The following is a 23,543-nucleotide window of genomic DNA, read 5'->3' as shown; positions in this document are numbered from 1 at the left end:
TAATGTGGATTTGTAAATGTCATCATAGGAAGGGAACTTGGGGATTCCTTAGGGATTGTCCTTCTATTTTTTTTTTCCTTGGATCTTAAGTATGCAGAATTGTACCTATCACAATTCTTGCTTCAGCACACCCTCATCATTGATCCATGCATGACCCTCTTTTATTAATCTACTTATCCATCCATCCATTCATCCATCCGTGTGTCCATTCATCCATCCATCCATCCACCCTTCCTCTTTCCCTCCTTTCCTTCCAATAATCTCCACATCTATCTACCTATCGACATATCTACTTATCAGTCTTATATTGTTATTCTTTCTATTTTTAATTTATAGTGATAAAAACATTCATGAAACCACCACCCAGCATGGCAGCTAGAACCCTGATATTAACTTCCATCTACCTATACACGCCCACCTTTCTCATCCTTTTCCCTTCACCCACCCCAGGCAACCACCATTTAAAATCTTGAGTTCATCCTTTCAGAAAAGATATGGGTTTATCATATTTATATGTATCCCTAGAAACCCTTTATTAGCTGTTTTTAGCTTTATGAACATGGTATCATGCTGTATGATGGAGGCTTACTCACTCCTAGTATTTTTTTTGCTAAGATTTATCCATATTATTGTGTATAGCTGTAGTTCACCCATTTTTATTGCTGTATAACATTCCATTCTGGGATTGTACTAAGTTATTTGCTCATAACCCTGTGGCTGTGTATTTGGATTTTCTTTCAGGTTTTTCTAATTTGAAACCATGCTACCATGGGTATACTTGAATATATCTCCTGGAGCACATGTGAAGAGTTTTTTTTGGGTATATATAACTCAAAGGCAGAAATAACAGGTTATAGAGTACATGAATGTTCAAGTTCAGAGTTTCCAAACTGTCTTCTGAAGTAGCTGTGCCAAGTTACATACCTATCAGCAACATAAGAAAGAGCTAGTTGCTTCTTTATTTTTCCTATTGGAATAGGGAAAAAATGGCACCTCGGTGTGGTTTTTCTTTGGCTTTTCCTGATTACTGATGAAACTGAACATCTCTTCATATGTTTATTGGCTATAAGAGTTTCTTTTAATCCCATTTTTTTTTAAAGATTTTATTTATTTATTTGACAGAGAGAGATCACAAGTAGGCAGAGAGGCAGGCAGAGAGAGAGAGAGAGAGAGGAGGAAACAGGCTCCCCACCGCACAGAGAGCCCGACGCGGGACTCGATCCCAGGACCCTGAGATCATGACCTGAGCCGAAGGCAGCGGCTTAACCCACTGAGCCACCCAGGCGCCCCCTCTTTTAATCCCATTTTAATGATGGTGCTGTCAAGGTTTCCTGAGAGTTTGGGTGCCCACCATGGGCTTTCCTTGAGGAGTCCGGAGGAGCCTTCAGAATTTGCAGGTCTGTGTTCCTCCTTGGGTAGGAGCTTGTTTTGCTCTGCTGAGTTTCTTGCTCAGGGTCATGAACTTCATGTCCAGAATCCCCAGAGAAGCTTCTTTTCTTTCATACGATGTGAGAGCCTACCTCTCCTGACTAACCCTCAAGGTCCAGGTTCTCACTTTCTCTGGGGGCTGCAGGAAACAGCAAGGGACAGCCAGTGCAGAAGGTCTCAGAAGACTCACGAGGCAGGAGAAGCTTTGGGAGTCGCTGCAGACTTCATGGCCAGGGCCTCTCTTGGATCAGTCCTCCTATATAAAACAGGAGGGGACTGAGGGTTCTGTGCCCCTGAGGAGGGCCTTGTGGTGCCTGTGAACTGCAGGGGAAGCAGGAACCTGGGGCAAAGCCCTTGTTCTCAGACTTCTCCTCACAGACCACCTCAAGAGTGCTATCTCCATATTAACTTTCCCTCCTTCTGTGCTCCCCCTGCCTAGACCAAGGAGCCTGCATCTTTGTATATCTTCATACTGCAGCTGTGAGGGGCAGAGGGGAAGGCTGAAGAGATTGGGGTCTGGATCTTAGGGGCCCTTTGTTTTCCACATGCCTTCAAGGTTGGTGGGAAATGGGAGTGATGCATGACTTCTCCTCACAGTGCCCCCTGTTGGCCTGGAGTCTCCCCACCCCTGGGGAATCCCAACCCCTCTCTGAGGTCCCCCTTACTGGGAAGGGAATCTCCTCTTGAGGACATAGATGATGCAAAGTGCCGTCAGGGGAAACAACTTCCAGCCAAGCAGGATGAAGGTTCCAGAGAAGGAGCTGGATGCTCTGGCATCTGGAAAGATAATTAGGATGGACATGGCTTCCATTTCCCACCACTCAGCCCCAACGCAGGCCCAGCCTCCCTCCTGACTCAGGTACCAAGACTAAGCTTAGACTGAGAGGGAATCCCCTCACCTCTCTAAGCCTCAGTTTCCTTATCTTTAAAATGGGGATGATAATGTATACCTTAGAACATTTCTGTATCACATGAGAACACCCCAATGGCGTACCTAACGGGTACCAGTAACTGTTGAATCTCAGTAACTGTTGAATCATCCTTTCAGAAAAGATATGGGTTTATCCTATTTATATGTATCCCTAGAAACCCTTTATTAGCTGTTTTTAGCTTTATGAATGTGATATCATGCTGTATGATGGAGGCTTACTCACTCCTAGTATTTTTTTTGCTAAGATTTATCCATATTATTGTGTATAGCTGTAGTTCACCCATTTTTATTGCTGTATAACATTCCATTTGTGTGTGTGGGGGTGGATGGGGGATCATAGCTCATACAAACTTAGTTATTCGCTGGAAGAGCTGGTCGCGTGGGTGTGTGGTCTGGATCCCACTGTATGACAGAAGCGGTACTTCCTGCCCTTTGGTCCCTAAGGCAGCACACTCCGCAGAGGTGGCTCTAATTGCTGTCCCGTTTTATAGAAGAAGGAACTGAGGTACAGAAAGGGGAAGTGACTTCCTCAGGGTCACACATGACAAACATGGCAGAGCCAGCATGTGAACCTGGCCTGTCTGTGTCCAGGTCTGAACCTTTACGGCCTTCCCCCCACTGGTTATTACCCCCTCCACGCCCATCCCACTCCCCCAGTCACCCAAACATGCTGACTCTTCTCTGAACTCACTCAGTTGCACGCTGGCCTGGATCAGTGGCTGGGCCTCTTGCTCCACTTGGCAGGTGAATGGTGCTCTGTCCTCTGAGATGTAAACCAGGATACGACTGTCTTGGTTGAATGTGCCATCGGGGTCCTTGGTAGGGGCAGAAGTCTCATAGGCCTTAATACTTCCGTTCATCTCCAGCCAGGTGATTTGTATGACTTCAGGGTAGAACCTTTGCACATGGCAGATGAGGATGGCCAGCTGGAGGCTTGGGACCCGGTGGACGGATATGGTCACTGTGGGTATAACTGAAACAATAGCCCTTCCTTCATTCCTTCCTTCCCTCCAGCAAAAGATGCTCAAGGAGCCTCCTTACCTTTCTAGGCCCTGCCCTTGGTTCTGGGGTAGAGCAGTGAGCACGACAGACAGAGTCCCTGCCTAACAGAGCTCCTGTTCCGGCAGGGAGGATAGGGCAGAAGAAGAGCAGTCACGTGATCCTCATAGGGGTTCTGAGAACCTACACGGGGGCAACTGACCTGGTCTGGAGTTGGGGCAGGTTAGGGAAGAGTTTCTGGAAGAAGTGACCTTTCAGCAGAAGTATGCCACATGAATAGCAGTTAACTATGTGTGGCGGATTGTATTTTCTAAAAATGACCACGGCAAGTTCCCAGATGTCTTCCAGAACCTTGCCTCTCCCCACCAGAAGGGGAGTGGACTTCTCTGGAACCTGGCTGGGACTTTGTGACTGCCTGGTGAAGAGAGTACAGCAGAGGTGACATTGTACCTTCTAAAGGTTGGTCATCAAAGTTCATGAGACTTCCCCTTGGGATATTCACTTTTGGAACATAGCCACCAATCTACAAGGATGCTCAGACTAGCCTGTGGGGAAAGATGATCAGGAGAGGCTGATGTCAAGAAGAACTGAAGCCCCAAGCCCATAGCCAGCACCAATGACCAGACATGTTAGTGAGGCAGGTTTGTGATAACCTCAGCCCTGGAGTCCTTCAGCTGAGGTCTCAGACATCATGGGGCCAAGACAGGCCATCCCTGCCAGGCCCTCTCCAAATTTTTACCCCACAGAATACGTAAGCATAATAATTTGGGAGATTTGGAGTAAGTTTAGAGCATTGGAATATGTTTGGGGAAAATTTGTTATGCAGTCCTGGTCACTGGAACACTAAGCAAAGGGGTTGGTGGAGGGCCAGAGGAAGGAAGGCTCTGGGAGAGGCCAGGTAGGTGTGGGGAAGAGTGTCTCAGGCAGAGGGAAGGGCATGGGTAGAGGTCCTGAGGTGAAGCCTAGCGTATCCTAGGACAGAAAGATGATCAGAGTGAGTGGGGGGAAGCATGGGCAAGATGAAGCCAAATTCACAGCCCGTGACCATGAAGACTGGTGCTACACTTATTTCTGGGGGCACATAAGGACATCCTAAGGAATCCATACATTGGTAGTTTAATACAGTCAATTTCCAGATCCCAAACCCTCATATGATTCTTTCCTGAAACTTATCTGCCTGAAGATGCCTATTCCTTCCTCCTGCTCCTCAGTCCTTCTCCCAACCTTATAGAGGGAAGATCTTCCTCCCACACACCCCGAATCTAGTTATGGTGCAGTGCCCTTGGTGTAAAGACTCTGCAGCACAAAATAAAAGGACAGTTCAAAATTGGATTACATTTTAATGGCTATTTTGATAATTATTTATCAGAATTTTTCAGATATTTAGATTGTTTTGATCAATTGTGTAATTCAATCCAAATGAATTTTTATTTTTAACACTTAGAGCCTATGGTCATAACCAAAAGTTTTAAAAATTCAATTTATGTGTATTGAATATTATATATAAGTTATATATAATATAAAATTCAATACATATATATATATTTACTGTAGTTCTCTGTTTTCTCATAGTTCTCTATGAATGTGTGATGATGTGGTCAGTAAGGGCTTTCTTAAGATTTTATTTATTTATTTGGCAAACAGAGATCACAAGAAGGCAGAGAGGCAGTCAGAGAGAGAGGAAGGGAAGCAGGCTCCCCTCTGAGCAGAGAGCCCGATGCAGGGCTTGATCCTAGGACCCCGGGATCATGACCTGAGCTGAAGGCAGAGGCTTTAACCCACTGAGCCACCCAAGCGCCCCAGGATTTTCAAATATAAAATAAATTTACAGTAGGATAAATTTCTCCCCAGGAAATTAGAATGGAAATACAAATTTAAGAGGAAAAAGGGATGTTATAAAATTTCTGTTTATTTAAGAAGAGCTTATTTATGTCTGTTGTAATGGATGATGGTGGTATCAAATCAGTATGACCTTATTTTTCTTTGAACATTTCAGAGAGATGTAACATTTGTTATGTTCCAGGGGTTCTGGCCTGTGCAACCATTAAAGTCTGTGATGAACAATTCTGGATGTTAACTTTTAAATACACGAGGAGCCACATAGTTCTTCACAATTATCTCAGGGCTTTATGAACAAAAATGTTTGAAGATTGCTGTTGAATGCCCTGATAAGGATTTTATTTTATTTTATTTTATTTGTAAGAGCAGCAGTAAGCCACTGCTTTTTAAAGAAAGGAGATGGTTTTTAAAGAAAGGAGATGGAGCTCCGTGTTGGGCTCTATTCTCAGTGGGGAGTCTGCTTGGGATCTCCCTCTCCCTCTGCTCCTCCTCCCTGCACTCTCTCTCTCTCTCTCAAATAAATAAATATTTAAAAAAATTGGAACTGCATAGTTGGTTTTCTTTAAAAAGATTTTATTTATTTATGTGACAGAGAGATCACAAGTAGGCAGAGAGGCAGTTAGAGAAAAGAGGGGGAAGCAGGCTCCCCACTGAGCAGAGTGCCTGATGCGGGGCTTGATCTCAGGACCCTGAGATCATGACCTGAGCCAAAGGCAGAGGCTTAACCCACTGAGCCACCCAGGCACCCCTAGAACTGTATATTTTTTGCATCTTGTTGATGGGGTTCATGTGACTGAGCTCAGTGGAGCACAACTAGGTCTGTTCTGTTTACCATGGAATCCCCAGCACCTAGAATAATGCTGCCACATATGACTTGCTCAATAAACACTTGTTGAATGAATGAATGAACTTCTATCTCCCAAATACAAGAGAGCAAAGGGAACTCTGAACGCCAAGGACCCGATTATGGCATCTTGTAAGAAGAGGATGGTCGGATAAGATAGGGAACTTTGTACCCATCTCACAGGGGATTTAAGGAAGAATAAATGGGAGGAGGCAGGTGAAGTCCTCCAATTAGGGAACCAGTGGTGGTCACCAAGTGTTGGCCACTTGGCTGGGGAGGGCCCTTACCTTGGAGGAATCTGGAGATGTTCACGTGCCTACTGAGGGGGCTGTGCAATGTACTGTGAGTCACTTGGCAGGTGACCTGGGAGTGGAGTAAGGATAAGTCAAGGGTCACCAGCACTGTGCTGAAGATGGTGTAGGATTCGGCATCTCCAGGCCGGAAGACAAGGGTGTGAAGGGCTGGAAGCTCCACATCCTTTTCAAACCATTTCAGCTGTATGTTTTTGGGAAAGAAGCCAGTTGATGTGCAGGTGAGATTCATTATCTGGCCTGGGCTGGCCCTGCTGGAGGGGCCATAAATCTCTGGAAGAGAGGGCTTAGCTTTGGCCAAAGTGAAGATGAGAGAGAAGAGAGAAAAATGAAGACGACAAGTTAATTTCCAGTGTGATATCTACCCTTATGGTTCCCCCAGCTAGACTTACTCAATCTCTCATCTCCAGTTTTCTCCTCCGTGTAATTTTTATTATGACCCTTCTTACCCTAACAGCTTGCCAACTGGCCTCATGGACTGCTTCTCAGCACTTGCCATCAGGACTCGACACCAGACCATGGTGATCATGTTAAAATACAGATTGGAATTTGTCATTCCCCTTCCCTCTCTTCCCTCCTTCCTGAAATACATTCTTTAAAAAGTCATTTAACTTATGGAACTAAAAACATCACGTCCCTTGCTTCCTCTCCTAGGAGAAAATTATGGACCAACCACTTATAATTATTTTAGCTGATTCATTGGGCATTTCTCGTCATGTTTCTATCTTCTTCTTTCTTCTCTCTCTCTCTCTTTTTTTTTTTTTTTGAGAGAGAGAGAGTGCATGTGCATGAGCAGGGAGGGACAGAGGGAGAAGGAGAGAATCTTAAGCAGGCTCCAAACTCAGAGTGGAGCCCAACATGGGGTTTGATCCCACAACTCTGAGATCATGACCTGAGCTGAAATCAAGAACTGGACGCTTAACCGACTGAGTTACCCAGGTGCCCCCCTCTCTGTGTTTCTCAATAAGGTGCTTATATAATTATCTCCTTTTTTTTCAGTTTTATGTATTTTGAATAGACCTACTACTATGGAAGATGATGGCTTAACTCTTATCTTCCTTCACATGCCATTGATACTTCCTTTCCTTACATCTTCTTATCATAGACACATCAGAGTCTTTTATTTTTTTAGTAGTCAGCATTTATATTATAATGACCAACGAAACATTTTTTTACAACTGGGCCATGCAGTATATCATGCTTACATTTCCTTTCTTTGTACAGTTTTTGTTTTCCCAGTTTTTAATTCTTTCTCTCTCTCTCTTTTAAAGTTTTTATTTATTTAAGTAATTTCCACACCCAGTGTGGGGCTTGAACTCATGACCCTGAGATCAAGAGTCACATGCTCTTTTGACTGAGCCAGCTGGGTGCCCCTAATTGCCTTGTTCTTTTTTTTTTTTTTTCAAGATTTTATTTATTTATTTGACAGAGAGAGATCACAAGTAGGCAGAGAGGCAGGCAGAGAGAGAGAGAGAGGAGGAGGCAGGCTCCCTGCTGAGCAGAGAGCCCGATGCGGGACTTGATCCCAGGACCCTGAGATCATGACCTGAGCCGAAGGCAGCCCACTGCCTTGTTCTTTTTATTTATTTAGCCCACTGAGCCACCCAGGCGCCCCTGCCTTGTTCTTTTTATTTGCTTAGTTTTTATGAACCTAGGACAAATTCACTCCTAAACTTTCTGCCAATGGGTATAACTCCTCCCAGACTGCTGGATACTGCTAAGTACTGTAGTGACTTCCGTTTAGGGTACCTGAACCCCCTGGGAATGCAGAAAGACTTTTCTGGAAGTATACAGGCTTGGGTTAAGACAAACCCTTTATAACACACCTTAAAAATATGGAATACACAGGTGCCTGGGTGGAGCAGTCAGTTAAGCCTCTGGCTCTTGATTATGGCTCAGTTCATGATCTCAGAGTGATGAGATCAAGTCCCAGGTCCGGGCTCCATGGTGGGCATGGATCCTGCTTAACACTTGCTCATCCTTCCCCTCATCCTCTCCTGCTGCTCACACCTCTTTGCTCTCCCTCTCAAAAGAAAAATACAAAGTACTCATCCGGGGGCTTTGGCAATTATCAACAAATGTTTTATTTATATGTCTACCATCCATTGTGTTATTTTAAAGCAAAACTAGACACTGTCATTTCATTCACAACCACCTCAACATGTATATATTAAGAATTAAGAAGTAACTGTAATCCTCTGTGCTTTTATTCCTCTTTCAAAATAAGATAACCAAATGTGGAAATGCTTGTATTTCCCGCTCTTCTTAACATAAAAGTTTGTCTGCTCCACCCACTCTTCCTCACACTACTTTTCTTGTTTAATGATATCCTGTGGGTCATGCTGAAGCCAAGTGCTGACTTCTTCTCGTGCATTTTTAAAGTTACAGTACTCCATTATATGATTCTACCATAATTTATTTAACCTCTCTCTTTTATTCTTACACATAGTGTTGTAATCAAGAGCCTAATCATAAATCATTTTACACTTGTGTTAGTATGTCTTTAGGATAAGTTTCTAGAAGTGAGATTGTTAGGTCACAGGGTAATGTATATATGTCTATGTAATAGGTAATTTGGCTAAATATTGCCAAATCTACTTCCTTACGACTTCCATGATTTTGAATTTCTGCATACAAAGTATGGAAGTATCAATTTCCCCCCAGTTCCTCCAACAGAGAGTGTTGTCAAACTTTTGGATTTTTGGCCAAGCAGATAGGTGAGAGGTTGTGTCCCAGTGTAGTTTTAAATTGCATATCTTTTCATGTGAGTGTGATTGAACACACTCATATATATAGAAGATGTTTCTATTTCACTTTCTATAAATTGCCTTCTCATATTTACTGCCCATAATTCTATAAAATTGCTTGTTTTAAAATTTTAGAAGCTCTTGGTGTTCCTGGGTGGCTCAATGGGTTAAAGCCTCTGCCTTCAGCTCAGGTCATGATCTCAGGGTCCTGGAATTGAGCCCCTCATTGGGCTCTCTGCTGGGCAGGGAGTCTGTCTCCCCTTCTCTCTCTGCCTGCCTCTCTGCCTGCTTGTGATCTCTGTCTGTCAAATAAAATAAATGAAATCTTTAAAAAAATTTTCAGAAGCTCTCTTTGTATGTTAGGGGTGAATCTTTGTATTATAAGTCACAAAATAGTGTATGCACACACACTTCCACACACAAGTTTCTTTTTGTACAATATGATCAAATTGTCATTTTTTTCTCTTTTTGTTTCTGCATTTTGAATTATAGTTGGGAAGGTTTTCCCCACTTCTGGGTTTCAAAAGAATCCAGACATGATTGCTTCTCATACTTGCACAGTTTCATTATTTAAATATCTGATCCATGTGGGATTACTTTTGGCTTGTGGTGGGAGGAGTGGTTCTGGATTTTTTATTCTGTTCCATTGGTTTGCTTACTAATGTTCCAATCGATCCTCCACTATTGTTGAAGACTTCTTTCTCCATGAGATTGCCTTTAGTTTTTTTTTTTTTTTAAAGAAATCAATTGACTGCATGCATGGTATTGTTTCCATTATTTTTCATTGATCTATTTGTCTATCTTTTGTTTAAGTTTATTTATTTTTAGTAATCTCTATACCCAACGTGGGGCTCAAACTCATGACCCCAAGATCAAGAGTTGCACGCTCCTCTGACTGAGCCAGCCAGCCAGGCTCCCCATCTACTAGTTTATCATGATGCCAATACTACACTGTATGATTTTTGTAGCTTTATAAAAATTCTATGTTTATGAGGGATATTAGACTCAAGTTTTCTTTATCTGGTTTTAGTATCACAGTAATGTTGGTTTTAAGGATGGATTGGGAAGCATCACTCCAATTTTCTGGAATAATTTGTGTAGAATTGTTAGCATTTCTTTCTTCAGTGCTTGGTAGAGTTCTCAGTGAAGTCGTCTGAGCCTGGACTATTGTTTGTGGGAGGCTTTTTAAACTACCAAATTCAATTTCTTTAATAAATATAGAAATAATCAGGCTATTGACATTTGGAGTGAGCTTTGGTAGCCCATGCCTTCCAAGGAATTTGTGCATTTCCTCTAAGTTTGTTGAGTTTATAGGTGTAAAATTTTTCACAAAGTTTCCTTAATATCTGTGGGAAATGTGGGGATGTTACCTCTCTCATCCTTTTTTTTTTTTTTTAAAGTTCATTTATTTATTTATTTATAATCTCTGCACATCCAAGGTGGGGCTCAAACCCATGACCCTGAACTCAGTAGTCACATGCTCTTCCAACTGAGCCAGCCTAGTGCCCCCATCTCTCAGTTTTGATATTGGTAATTTGTGCACTCTTTCTTTTTTCTTGACTGACTGTGATCCCACAATTCTATATATTATTCTGTGCTCACCATGATAACTGTAGTTACCATCTGTCAGCTTGGTAGCTATAAGCTGTGAATTTTCCTTTGTTTGGTGTTGGATATTTTGTATATCCTCTAAATATGCTTGAACTTGTTTTGGGACCTGGTTAAATTACCTGGAAACAGTATGATGGTTCTACCTCAGTAAGAGGTAAAAAAGGAAAAAAGGGGCTCCTGGGTGGCTCAGTCGGTTAAGTGACTGTCTTCAGTTCAGGTCATGATCCCAGGGTCCTGGGATCGAGCCCCGCATCAGGCTCCCTGCTCAGCAGGAAGCCTGCTTCTCCTTTTCCCTCTGCTTGCTGCTCTGTCTACTAGCTCTCTCAAATAAATAAATAAAATCTTTTTCTTTAATTGTTAAAAAAGAAAAAAAATATTAGCCCTCGACCTAATGATGCTTTGGTCCTGCATCGCAAAGCTTAAATACAACACATGAAAACATCAAACTGTTTCCAGTTCACTATATCATCATAGTGATGATATACGCTAACACAATAATTATGTTACAGGTGCTCTTCTAAGTGTTTCACATTTATAAACTCATTTACGTTTGTACTCCTCATAAGTCTATGAGGTGAGTACTATTATTATCCCTTCCTCACAGATGAGAAAATGGAGACACTGAGAATTTAAGAAAGTTGCTAAAGCCACACAGCTTGAAAATGGCAGAATTAGAAGTTGAATCCAGGCCATTTGGTCCTGGTGTCTGCAATTTTACTCACTCTGCTTTCTGATCTACTTTGTGGCCTTTGAAAATGTAAGATTCTAAAGGGTAGGACTCTATTGCTAGGAGCCCTGGGATCATGTTTCACCCTGCTTCCATGCTATGATTTCTCACTATCCCCATCTTCTATCCTCAACTTTAACATAAGCGCTGACAAAGAGGGAGCCTTGGGCTGAGAGCCTAAAGCTTGTGATCTGTCTTTAGAACAATCAGGCTGGGTTTTTCAGGGATCTGGACTTACCATGTACAAGCATCCTGGTGCCTGGTCCACACTTAAACTCCACATCATCAGGGGTCCCTTTCTGGAACTTCACACAGTAGTAGGTTCCGGTGTCTGCTGGGGTGACGTTACTGATGCGGATGGAAAAGTCCATGTTGTTTCTCCTTGTGGCGTCTGAAGTATTTGTTACTCGGGGGAAGTGGCCTCCTTTGTAACTGAAGATTAACTCCCGGCCTGGCCCTGTCCCCCTGAACCACTGAACCGGCCCTGTGGGGATCAGGGAGGTCAGGGTGCAGCGCAGAGTGGCTGTCTGTCCGGCTGCGACAGACAGTGACTTGTCAGGCTGGATCACCTGCAGCCCCGCCTCACCGGCCACACCTGGAGCGAAATACAAGTGAGCTCCACATGTCCCCTGCCTGGCCCTGGGGGCTTCTCTTATGGCTTTGTCGTGAGACTGAATCTAAAAACCATGGAAAAACACTCAGGGGACTGTGCCCGAAGGACCCAGAGTGTGTGGACCTGGAGTCAGGCTGATGTGGGCTCAAAGCCCGACTCTAGCTCAGACAAGCCTGATGCTGTTTGGGCCAAGCCCCTCCCTCCGCTTTTGGTGGTTTCCTCAGTCAAGCAGGATGGATCAAGCCTTTCTCCATCAGTGTTGCCAATTTTCAAAGAAGACATGGGTTGTCAAGGACATGAGTGAGTGCTGTAATGGCCAGAATCAGCAGGACCGTTCTGAGGTGTTTGCATTTGCATTCACTAAACACTGCAAGGATTCGACAGCGAGTTTCCATAGATGCTTCTGGGTACCAGACATCACTCTGAGCTCTTCGATACATTAACTGACTCATTCAATTGCCACCATTACTCTGTGAGAACGGCATTATTATTATTCATCCCTGTTCCCAGACAAGAAAATGAGACGCAGAGAAATTCACAACTTGTTCCAAGCCAAATAAAGTATAAGTGATGAACTTGGATTTGAACTCTGGATCTTCAAAAAATATCTGTGCTTTTAACCACTTTCCTGGACAGCCTCTGTCCAGGATGTCAACTGAGATGTCAACTCGCTCGGAAGGAAAGGGGGCACTTCATTTGTCTGTGGATCCAGGGTCAGCTCTGGGGAGAAGGGAGCAGACAGGCAGGGCTAATTCCCAATCAAGAATAAATAAATTAAAAAAAAAAGACCAGATAAGTCAAAAAATGGGCAGAAGACATGAGCAGATACTTCTCCAAAGAAGACATACAAATGGCCAACAGACACATGAAAAAGTGCTCATCATCATCAGCCAACAGGGAAATTCAACTCAAAATCACACTGAGATACCACCTTACACCAGTTAGAATCGCAAAAATTAACAAGGCAAGAAATAACAAGTGTTGGAGAGGATGTGGAGAAAGGGGAACCCTCTTACACTGTTGGTAGGAATGCAAGTTGGTGCAGCCACTTTGCAAAACAGTGTGGAGATTCCTTAAGAAATTAAAAGTAGAGCTACCCTATGACCCTGCAATTGCACTACTGGGTATTTAGCCCAAAGATACAGATGTAGTGAAAAGAAGGGCCATCTGTACGCCAACGTTCATAGCATCATAGCAGCATCGGCCACAATCGCCAAATTGTGGAAAGAGCCGAAATGCCCTTCAACAGATGATTGGATAAAGAAGATGTGGTCCATATATACAATGGAATATTACTCAACCATTAGAAAGGATGAACACCCAACTTTTGTATCAATACAGAAGGGACAGGAGGAGATTATGCTGAGTGAAATAAGTCAAACAGAGAAAGACAGTTGTCATATGGTTTCACTTATTTGTGGAATATAAGGAATAACATGGAGGACATTAAGAGACATTAAGAAAAATGAAAGAGGAGACATCAGAAGGGGAGACAAACCATGAGAGACTATGAACTCCAGGAATCAAACGGAGAGTTTTAGAGGGGAGGAGGGTGTGGGGACGGGTGAGCCCAGTGATGGGTATTAGGAAGGCACGGATAGCATGGAGCACTGAGTGTTAGATGCAAACAATGAATCATGGAACACTCCATCAAAACTAATGATGTACTGTATGGTGACTAACATAACACAATAATAATAAAAAAAAGAATATAATTTTAGAATGCTGAGATTTTGTGGGACTTAATAGTTTACAAAGCACCACTTATCAGTTTTCTAACCTCTCTGCATGGCAGGTGGAGTACTTGCGATCTATCTATCTATCTACCTATCAAGATCTCCGGCTGAATTAGGGTGGCTCTGACTCCCAGACTCTAGGGTTTTCTGCAGAAGTCTGATACTGCACCCCTACCTCCTCCCAGAGGATGGGCCCAGGTCCTGCAGGTCAAACGACAGGGTATCATGGAGGCTTCACAGGGTGACAGGAGGGTGGGAAGTGAGGCGGGACTGGGAACCCCCGGCACTGAGAAACTCCTGGTGGGGTGAATCCTGTCTGGACCTGAGTGGGAGAGGAAAGCAGCCCTCCAAGGAATAAGCTCTGGGAACATTCATTTGGGAGGGCCTTGTTGTAAAAGAAAACATTTAGAGAAGTGTCTTCAAGATGAAGCTGTAGTGTAGAAAGAGAACTTTGAAAGGAGATCCCTCCTCTCTACTGCCAGTGGGGAAGCCCTGCCCCTGGGCCACACTCAGGTGAGTTCCTTGCACGGGGCTCCGCAAGGGAGGGCGACACTCACCTGTGAGGCCCAGCAGCAGAGGCAGCAGCAGGGATGGCCCGGGCAGCTGGGGTGGGGAGGCAGATGTGGGCATCCTGGTGGTCCGGAGCCCCACTCCGGGTGAATGTTGCCCGGCAGAGGCCTCGGGACTCTGCTCTGCGATGAGAGGGGAAGTCTCATGTCCCTCACATAAGAGGAAGTGACTGTGATGGGTGGAACGAGCTATGTATGGGGTTTTCAGTTTCTGCTTCTAGATTGTGAAATAGGAATCAGAACCAGCTGGGAAATTACCAACAGAAGGCTCCCAAGATGATTGGAGAGTTGTGGCAGGCCCCCTTAGGGCCAGGGTTATGTCCCCAGGCCCCTTGGCTCCAGGTCTGAGGGCCTGCTGTCCCTTTCTCACCCCAGAGCACAAAGGTACATGGCCCATCAGAGTGGAGAGTGTGTTCCATCTTTGGGAACCATGCAACACCCTGGGCTCAATGAACCGCCAGCTGTCCAGGAGGAAGGCTCCTGGGAATACAGCCTCCAGGGAGGGGGAGCCCTGTTTTCCCCATTTCAGGGGGATCACTGGTAAACATGAGTCCCTGGGCACCCATGGGCACCCCTGGGTTTGAGGGTACACTTGCCAGGGAAGGGGCTTCCGGTGAATGAGGGGTTCGGTCTTCGGAGGGGGAGGATGGCTTCTGTTTTAGAGGGTGGAGGAGGCCTGCGTGGGGAAGGGATATCAGCATGTTCATCCTGCAGGGACAACAACACACCCCACGCCCAGGAGGAGGAGGAGGGGTGCCTCTTCTGTTTCCCTAGCTCTGGGGCCAGCTCTGGGCAGAGGGGGTGCATGAAGAGGAGAAACTTGATATCAAAAGCGCACCCCCTCTTTTGTCCTGAGCACCAACAGCCAGCACACAAGACTGCGTCTCGAGCCCAAGAAGCTGGGAGCTCCTCACTTTTGTGGGGCCCACAATGGACCCTGCCTTCTGTGACTTAGTTTCCCCACGGTTCCCAGCCCTCACCTCCATCCCAGCCGCTGACTTGGATGTTGGTGATGCTAAATGGCAGAACCCAAAAGGGAGTCAGAGATGGGATTTGATTGTTCTGTCATAGAACATGTTTCCTCTTTCCCTAAGATGCTGTTATTGTTCTAGCTTTTTATTTTTTCCTCCCTGAGAGAGCTCAACTGTGGGACCCTTGAGAAGGCACTGGCCTGAGTGTTCCTTTTGGCTCCATTATTCCAACCCAGTGGTGACAGGTTGTATTTTCCAGAGCTGACTGCAGCTATAGTTTTTCTCATGCTCTTTGACACGCCTCCCATTGAGAAGTGGGTAAGTATTCCTTCCCCCTCTGCAGGCTTGTGATAACACAGGTAGTGAGGTAACTTCCAAAGCTTGACCATAAAACTTCCCTGTACTTTTTCCCTGCTCTCCTGGGCAGCTCCTTTTTGGAATCTTGCTGCAGGGCTAGGAGGAAGCCCAAACTAGCTCACACACAAAGACCACACTGTAGGGATACACGCAGGAGTCCTAGCTAAAAGCCCAGCACAGAGTCCAGTAGCCAGTATTAATCCTTAGGCATGTCAATGAAGAAGCTTCTGGATGGTCAGAACCTAGAAGTTGTCACCCCTAGCCAAGGCCCCAGACATCATACAGAGGAGACAAGCCATTCTTATGCCCTGTCTGAATTTCTGATTGCAGGATCACTGATCACAATGAAATCCTTGTTGTGGCACCTGGGGGCTCAGTCTGTTAAGCCCTCGGCTCAGGTCCTGATCTCAGGGTCCTGGGATCCAGCCCGTGTGTCAGGTTCCCTGCTCAGTGGAGAGCCTGCTTCTCACTTTCTCTCTCCTTCTGCCTCTTTCCCTGCTCGTGCTCTTTCTCTCTCTCTCAAATAAAGAAATAAAATATTTAAAAAAATAATGAAATGGTTGTTTACCACCCCTAAGTTTTGGGGTGTTTTGTTACACTGCAAAAGTGACTCCAACACTGCCCGTGGCAACCTTGTTCCCCATCCCTCCTCATTAGTGTCTACCTTCTTTACTGGGCTTGGTGTCCTTACTGGCAGGGGCCATTGAACCTGGCCTTTGGAGACAGGCTTAGGGGCCCAAAGGACCTTGGTTGGAATCCTGGGCCCACCTAGTCTCTGCACGACTGTGGCCAAGTCACCTCCACGCCCATATCATACTGTTTGCTCGGCACCTGCAAACCGTTCTCATTACGCACTCCCCATCGGGCTCTCTGTCTGTGTCCCCATTTCAGTGTTTGACACCCCCTGTGAGCCACTTAGTCCAGCTGGAGATGTTGATGTCATTTTTGGTGACACACTCTCCCCCTGCCCCCACATGCTTTCATCTAAACCCATCCTAAATCCTCCCATGTGTCTCTCTCCATGGTCACATCTGCCTGTCGGTTCACCTCTGTTCCCCTGTTGCATGCGGTCTTCTCCTCACACTGGAGCCAGAGTGCTGCTTTTAAATGAGACATCTGAGCTTGTCACTCTCTTTAAATGGCTTCCCAGGGCTCTTAGGGTCACCTGGGATTCTCCTCATGTGCCTGACTGCTCTAACTGCTCTGTCAGACTCACTTCCTTGCTCTTCCCTCATGTTTGGGCTCCGCTGCATTGGCCTTTCACCGGGACTCAGGCCCCTTGCTCTTCCCTCTGTTCCGTGTTCTGGGGATGCCCACCCACTTCTCCTCTTCATTATGGACAAACCCAGAGCACCCTTAATGACCTCTCAGAATTTGTAATCATGTATTTCTTTTCACTGTTTCTCTTGCCCACTAGAATGTATGCGTCAGAGAGAACAGGGGTTGGGTCTGCTCTGTGTCCCGCTGAGGATACTCAACAGGTGTTTTTAAACTCAGGAGGAAATGGCGGATTCATGGTAAGCATGTGTGCGGTGACCCCAGATGGTGGCCTCTGGTCTGGTTCTTCCCAGAAGTGGTAGAGCCACAGGACCCTGGTCTTCTTGGACATCTTACAGCTGCTTTCTCCTCCCTTTGTTCCTTTTTGGTCTCCTCCATCCCTGGAAACCCTTGGAGCCTAACACTCACAGAGTAAATCACAGTGGTGGCTTCACAGCTATTTCATTCTGGACCCCACTTGGTCAAGGCTGGGCTTTCCTCTTCATGTTGGAAGCTCCCCTGGGTGGATGTTATCAGGGAACAAAAAGACAGACTTCTTGGGTGCCTAGCTCTCCTGGTAGGTATCAGAGAAAGGAAAGGGGGGGGGGGTAAGCCTTATGCCTGCAGGGTGGGATAAATCTTGGGATGTTAACATAGAAGACCCCCAACCCCAAATTTCCATGCAACGTGTATACAGACTGTTCCCCCAAGCTTCCATTAGGATTAGGCCATGAGACTCAGGCCCCATAAGTAAGGGTGTTAAGAACCAAGAGTTGGTTGAGTTCCTGGATGGGTCTTTTAAACTCAAAGCCAAGACAGTAGAATGTAGAGCTAAGGCTTTTTGAGTGTGAGAAACAAGTGACTTGTGGAGAACAATTTTTGATTTCCAGCAATTTTACATTGAAAAAGGTAACCAGAGTTCTTGGAACAAAATTTAATTAAGTAAACTCTGCCCCCAATGTGGCACTCAAACTCATGACCCTGAGACCAATAGTCACATCTTCTCTTGGCTGAGCCAGACAGGCACCGCCTCCAAATAACCAAAACTCTTAAGGAAGCATCCAGTCATTCACACAACAAGTCTTTATTGAGCATCTATTTTGGTCTAGCCACTATTCTAGGCACTGGGGATAGAACAGTGAGAAAGAACAAAGGTGACACCCTTGTCCCCAAGGAGCTCACATGCATGTGAGTGGGTCACATAGTAATCACCAACTGCATGCACAGACTGTCAGAAAGTAAGAATGCTACCTGAGATATGACTGTGTATTGAGGAATGGGATGCTCGGGTTACAAGAAGATGGTTTATATAGGGCAGTCAGAGTCTTTTATTTTTTTATTTTTAAGTTATCATTTTTAAAACTTCATTTTTAAGCAATCTCTACATCCAATGAGGGGCTTGAACTCACAATCCTGAGATCAAGTGTTGCTGCTCCACTGACTGAGCCAGCCAGGCAAGTTTAGGTCAGTCAGAATCTTTTTAGAAAATAACATGATGTTTGGGAGAGATTTGAAAGAACTGAAGGAGTGGCTACGAAGATCCCTGGAGAAGAGTGTTCCATGAAGACAGGAGAACAAAGGCAAAGTTCTTGAGGACTGTGAAGGTCAAGGGTCCGTTGTGGCGAGAGCCCAGTGTGCAAATGGGAACATGACAGGAGTTGGGTGGGGCAGCTTGGACAGGGGCTGGTAGGCCATCATGGACTCCCCTTGGCTTTCATTCAGATTGGCAGGCACTGACGGGTTGGAGGAATGATGGGATCCCTTGCTGCTCTGAGGGGAAGAGGCTGAGGTATGCAAGGGTAGGAGCAGGGAGACCAGAGTTAGCAATAATTATAATAATAAAAAATATAATAATAATTATAGCAATAATCCAGGTGGGTAGACACTGACATGGACCAAGGCGGTACCTTGGAGGTGGTGTGGGTGACTGGATTCTGGGTCTGTTTTGAACAGAGATCGTAAGATGTGGAGTGTGACTTGGACATGAGGTATATGAGGGAAAAGAAGATCAAGAATCATTCCAGGATTTTTGACATATGTGGTGGACAGCTTGCAAAATGGCTCCCAGGGATCCCCGCCTTCTGGAATTCATAACTAAGTGCAGTCTCTTTCCCTTGGGTGCAGGCTCTCCGGGTAGGTATCACTACCTACCTGAGATAGCAACTCAGTTCTCGATGAATATGGCAAAAGTGATGGGCTGTCACTTCCAAAATTAGTTCTCAAACTGTGACTCCTGTCTTGCGTATCCTCTCTCTCTCACTACCCTAAGAAAAATCAACAGTCCTGTTGTAAGCTGCCTGAGGGGAAGATCCATGAGGCAATGGATCAATCTTCAGTCAGGGTCTTCAGTCAGTGGCCAGCAAGAGTGTGAGCCTTGTTCACCAGGAAGTGAGCTTGGAAGCACTTCCCCCCCACCGCCTGCGTCCCCCCCAACCCGCCCTGCCCCAGCCAAGCCCTGAGTTGACAGTAGCTCCTGACTTCACCTGAGCCAGGGGACCCAGATACGCTGCCCTCAGATTCCTGACCCAGATAAACTGTGAGACAATGTTTGTTGTTTTAAGCCCTGAGTTGTGGAGGTGTTTTTTTTTTGTTTGTTTGTTTGTTTTAATGCAGCAATGGAAAACTAATACAGCATGCAAGAACATTTATACTTTAAAAACAGTGTTAGGGGGCCCCTGGGTGGCTCAGTTGTTAAGCGTTAAGCGTCTGCCTTCAGCTCAGGTCATGATCCCAGAGTCCTGGGATCGAGCCCCACATCAGGCTCCCTGCTCAGCGGGAAGTCTGCTTCTCCCTCTCCCGCTCCCCCTGCTTCTGTTCCCTCTCTGGCTGTCTCTCTCTCCCAAATAAAAATCCAAAATAAAAATAAAAATAAAAATAAAAATAAAAATAAAAATAAAAATAAAAATAAAAATAAAAATGGGGTTAGAAAGAATGCCGTAAAATGTTTCTGCCCTTTATACAGATTTAACCCGCCTCCCTGCCAAGGTAGAGAAGTTGGAACTAGGCTAAGAAGGAAATGAGCAGAGCTCAGGAGAACATAGATAGGAGAGTGGGACTCAGGACCCCTCATTTTCCCTCCCTAGGGAGGTAGGATGAGTGCCCCCCCAGGTCTCCTACTCAGGTGTTCCAGCTCTTGTCCTGAGACCCTTCCCTGGGGGCTGTGCTGTGGACAAGTGCGTGGAGGGCAGGTGCCCGGGGAGTGGAGGTATGTGTCGTTCCTCAGACCTCCATGGCTTCTCCCGGGGGAGTTCCTCCAGAGGGGAGGGGACAACAGAGACTGAAGTTCCCCCAGTGTCAGGAAGGGAGCAGCTGTGGGAAGCACATCCATGTGTCTGTTCAGTCAGTCAGTGCAGGTTTTCCGAGTGTCCACTTGTGCCAGCATCTGTGCTCTGCCTGGAGAGGAGCAGGGGGCCTTGATAGTCAACCCTATGAGATCAGACACGGCCCTTTTCCCTGGGCCCTTATCTCCTCCACGGTTCCTCAGACATCTTTTGCAAACCTCCAGTTTTAAATTTTTCATTTCATGGAGCCATGCTTTCTTGGTTCTTTGTATGCTTTTGCTTTTTTTTTTTTTTTAATTTTACTTTAGATTTGGGTATTTGAAAAAAACATGTTTGCATCCTACTCCAGATTCATTTGTTGAACTCCCCAAAGATCATGGTCTTAATAGGTGGAAATTTTAGGATGTGCTCAGGTCGTGAGAATGGATCCCTTATGAATGAGATTAATGCGTTATAAGAGAGACCCCAGAGAGCTCTGCAGACCCTTAAAAAAATAAATATATAATGTATTATTTGTTTCAGGGGTGCACAATTCACAGCGCTCACCATAGCATATATCCTCCCCCATGTCCCTCCTCCAGCAACCCCATCCCTCCGACCCCCCTCCCCTCCAGCAACTCTCAGTTTGTTTCCTGAGATGAAGAGTCTCTCATGGTTTGGCTCCCTCTCTGGTTTCATCTTGTTTCATTTTTTACTCCTCCCCTATGACCCTCTGTCTTGTGTTTCAAATTCCTCAGATCAGTGAGATAATATAATTGTCTTTCTCTGATTGACTTATTTCACTTACTTAGCATAATATCCTCTAGTTCCATCCACATCATGGCAAAAGGTAAGATTTTGCATTTTTGATGGCTGCATGGTATTCCATTGTATGTATGGTGTGTGTATACACACACACACATACACACCACATCTTATCTATTCATCTATTGATGAACATCTAGGTTCTTTCCAGAGTTTGGCTATGGTGGACATTGCTGCTATTAACATTGGGGTGCTTGTGCCCTTTTGGATCACTACATTTGTATCTTTAGGGTAAATACCCAGTAGGGCAATTTCTGGGTGTTAGGGTAGCTCTATTTGCAACTTTTTGAGGAACCTTCATGCTGTTTTCCTGAGTGGTTGCACAAGCTTACATCCCCACCAACAGTGTAAGAGGATTCCCCTTTCTCCACATCCTTGCCAATGTTTGTTGTTCCCTGTCTTGTTAATTTTAGCCATTCTGACTGGTGTGAGGTGGTATCTCAATGTGGTTTTGATTTGACTCTCCCTGATGGCTACTGATGTTAAATATTTTTCATGTGTCTGTTGGCCATTAGTATGTCTTCTTTGGAGAAGTGTCTCCTCATGTTTTCTGCCCATTTCTTGACTGGAGTATTTGTTTTTGGGGTGTTGAGAGTTTGAGAAGTTCTTTATAGATCTTGGATACCAGCCCTTTGTCTGTAGTGTCATTTGAAAATATCTTCTCCCATCCCATAGGTTGCCTTTTAGTTTTGTTAACAGTTTCCTAAAATTCAAGTTAGTTAACGTATGGTCTAGTATTGGTTTTCCAAGTAGAATTTAGTGATTCATCAATTACATATCACACCAATGCTCATCCCAAGAAATGCTCTCCTTAATGCCCATCGTCCATTTAACCCATCCTCCCACTCACCTCCTCCTCCAGCAATCCTCAGATTGTGCTCTATAGCTAAGAGTCTCTTATGGTTTTCCTCCCTTTCTGTTTTTATTTTATTTTATTTCCCCTTCCCTTCCTGTGTTCATCTGTTTTTTTTTTTTTAATTCCACATGAGTGAAGTAATATATTTGTCTTTCTCTGACTTATTTCGCTTAGCATAATACCCTCTAGGTATTACCTTTCCCATTCTATTGGTTGCTTTTTAGGCTTGTTGATTGTTTCCTTCACTGTGCAGGAGCTTTTTATCTTAATAATGTCCCAATAGTTCATTTTTGCTCTTGTTTTCCTTGCCTCCAGAGACATGTCTAGTAAGAAGTTGCTGCAGCTGAGGTCAAAGAGGTGGCTAGCTTGTTTTCTCCCCTAGGATTTTGATGGTTTCCTGGCTTACATTTAGGTCTTTCATCCATTTTGAATTTATTTTTGTGTATGGTGTAAGAAGGTGGTCCATTTTCTTCTGGATGCTGTTGGATAGTTTTCCCTACACCATTTGTTGAAGATACTGTCTTTGTGTGTGTATTTGAATTTTTTTAATTTAAATTCAATTAGCCAAGGTATCATACATCATTAGTTTTTGATACAATGTTCAATGTGTGTGTGTGTGTGTGTGTATATATATATATATATATATATATATTTTTTTTTTTTTTTTAGCTGTCTCGAATTCCCTAGGAAGCTTGCTTTTTCTTCTGGGGATATCGCAATCTCTTATGCCCCCTGGTGCCATTTTGTGGAACTGCATAATATCCATAGCTCTGAGCCACTTTGATGGTCTCTTGTTTTCAGCACTTTTGTTTTTTTTTAAAGATTTTATTTATTTATTTAACAGAGACATCACAAGTAGGCAGAGAGGCAGGCAGAGAGAGAGAGAGAGAGAGGAGGAAGCAGGCTCCCCGCTGAGCAGAGAGCCCGATGCGGGACTCGATCCCAGGACCCTGAGATCATGACCTGAGCCAAAGGCAGCGGCTTAACCCACTGAGCCACCCAGCCGCCCTCAGCACTCTTTTTTTAAATTCTTTTTTTTTTTTTATTAGAGTACATCATTTGTCTTTGATGTAGTGTTCCATGATTCAGTATTTGCTCTTCTAACCTGCTCTGCTGTTCCCACTAGTGCTCTGAATCATGAGACAGAAACCATTCCCTCAGGCAGTCCCCAGACAATCCAGATTGATGCACGGTCTATTCTGCTTCTATCTTGAGGAGGGAGCAGGTATGGGAGGTTTCCTCCTAATTGTGCCACTACACCAGGCTGGGGGTGACATACGAATGTACAAAGCTCTGCAAACTTTCCTGCAGCTTTCACTGGAATCCCTGCCTGGTTTTCCATCGGCCTGTGTACCACTGCTTCTCAGTTGGTTTCTAGCATTCTTACAGAGGTATTTTGGTCCACAGATGGTTGTTATTTGGTTGTCTCCATGGAAGAAGGGTTGGGGACTTCTTAGTCTGTCATTTTACTGATGTCACTACTCTAAGTGATATAAAAACAATAATTTTCGCCAGTATCTGGGAGTAGACACATGGAGGTTCTTCCAGTTATAAACCCCAAAGTTTGTGACAATTAGTTATAGCAACCATAGCAAACACACTTAGCTCAATATTTTAAACTATATGTATATATGCCTTTTATTCATTATGTAGAAATGATAT

At 44.7% G+C, this 23,543-nt stretch overlaps 1 protein-coding gene across 1 annotated transcript in view; it reads right to left on the bottom strand.

Moving 5' to 3' along the window:
* Positions 1-940: 940 nt before the first annotated feature.
* The window catches only part of LOC309871955 (signal-regulatory protein beta-1-like), a 33,416-nt gene continuing 10,813 nt past the window's right edge, over positions 941-23,543 (bottom strand). Inside the window, exons 5-11 of the mRNA XM_082745434.1 lie at positions 14,344-14,525; positions 11,676-12,032; positions 6,329-6,643; positions 3,051-3,332; positions 2,094-2,205; positions 1,288-1,684; positions 941-1,075 (exon numbers count right to left, since the gene is read on the bottom strand). Of these exons, the coding sequence (XP_082601560.1) occupies positions 1,615-1,684; positions 2,094-2,205; positions 3,051-3,332; positions 6,329-6,643; positions 11,676-12,032; positions 14,344-14,525 (1,318 nt within the window). The 3' untranslated portion in view covers positions 941-1,075; positions 1,288-1,614. The remainder of the gene's footprint in view (positions 1,076-1,287; positions 1,685-2,093; positions 2,206-3,050; positions 3,333-6,328; positions 6,644-11,675; positions 12,033-14,343; positions 14,526-23,543) is intronic.

This window comes from Mustela nivalis (genome assembly GCF_964662115.1).
Source record: "Mustela nivalis genome assembly, chromosome: 8".
Classification (NCBI taxonomy): Eukaryota; Metazoa; Chordata; class Mammalia; order Carnivora; family Mustelidae; genus Mustela; species Mustela nivalis.
This window is presented reverse-complemented; position numbering and strand designations above follow the sequence as displayed.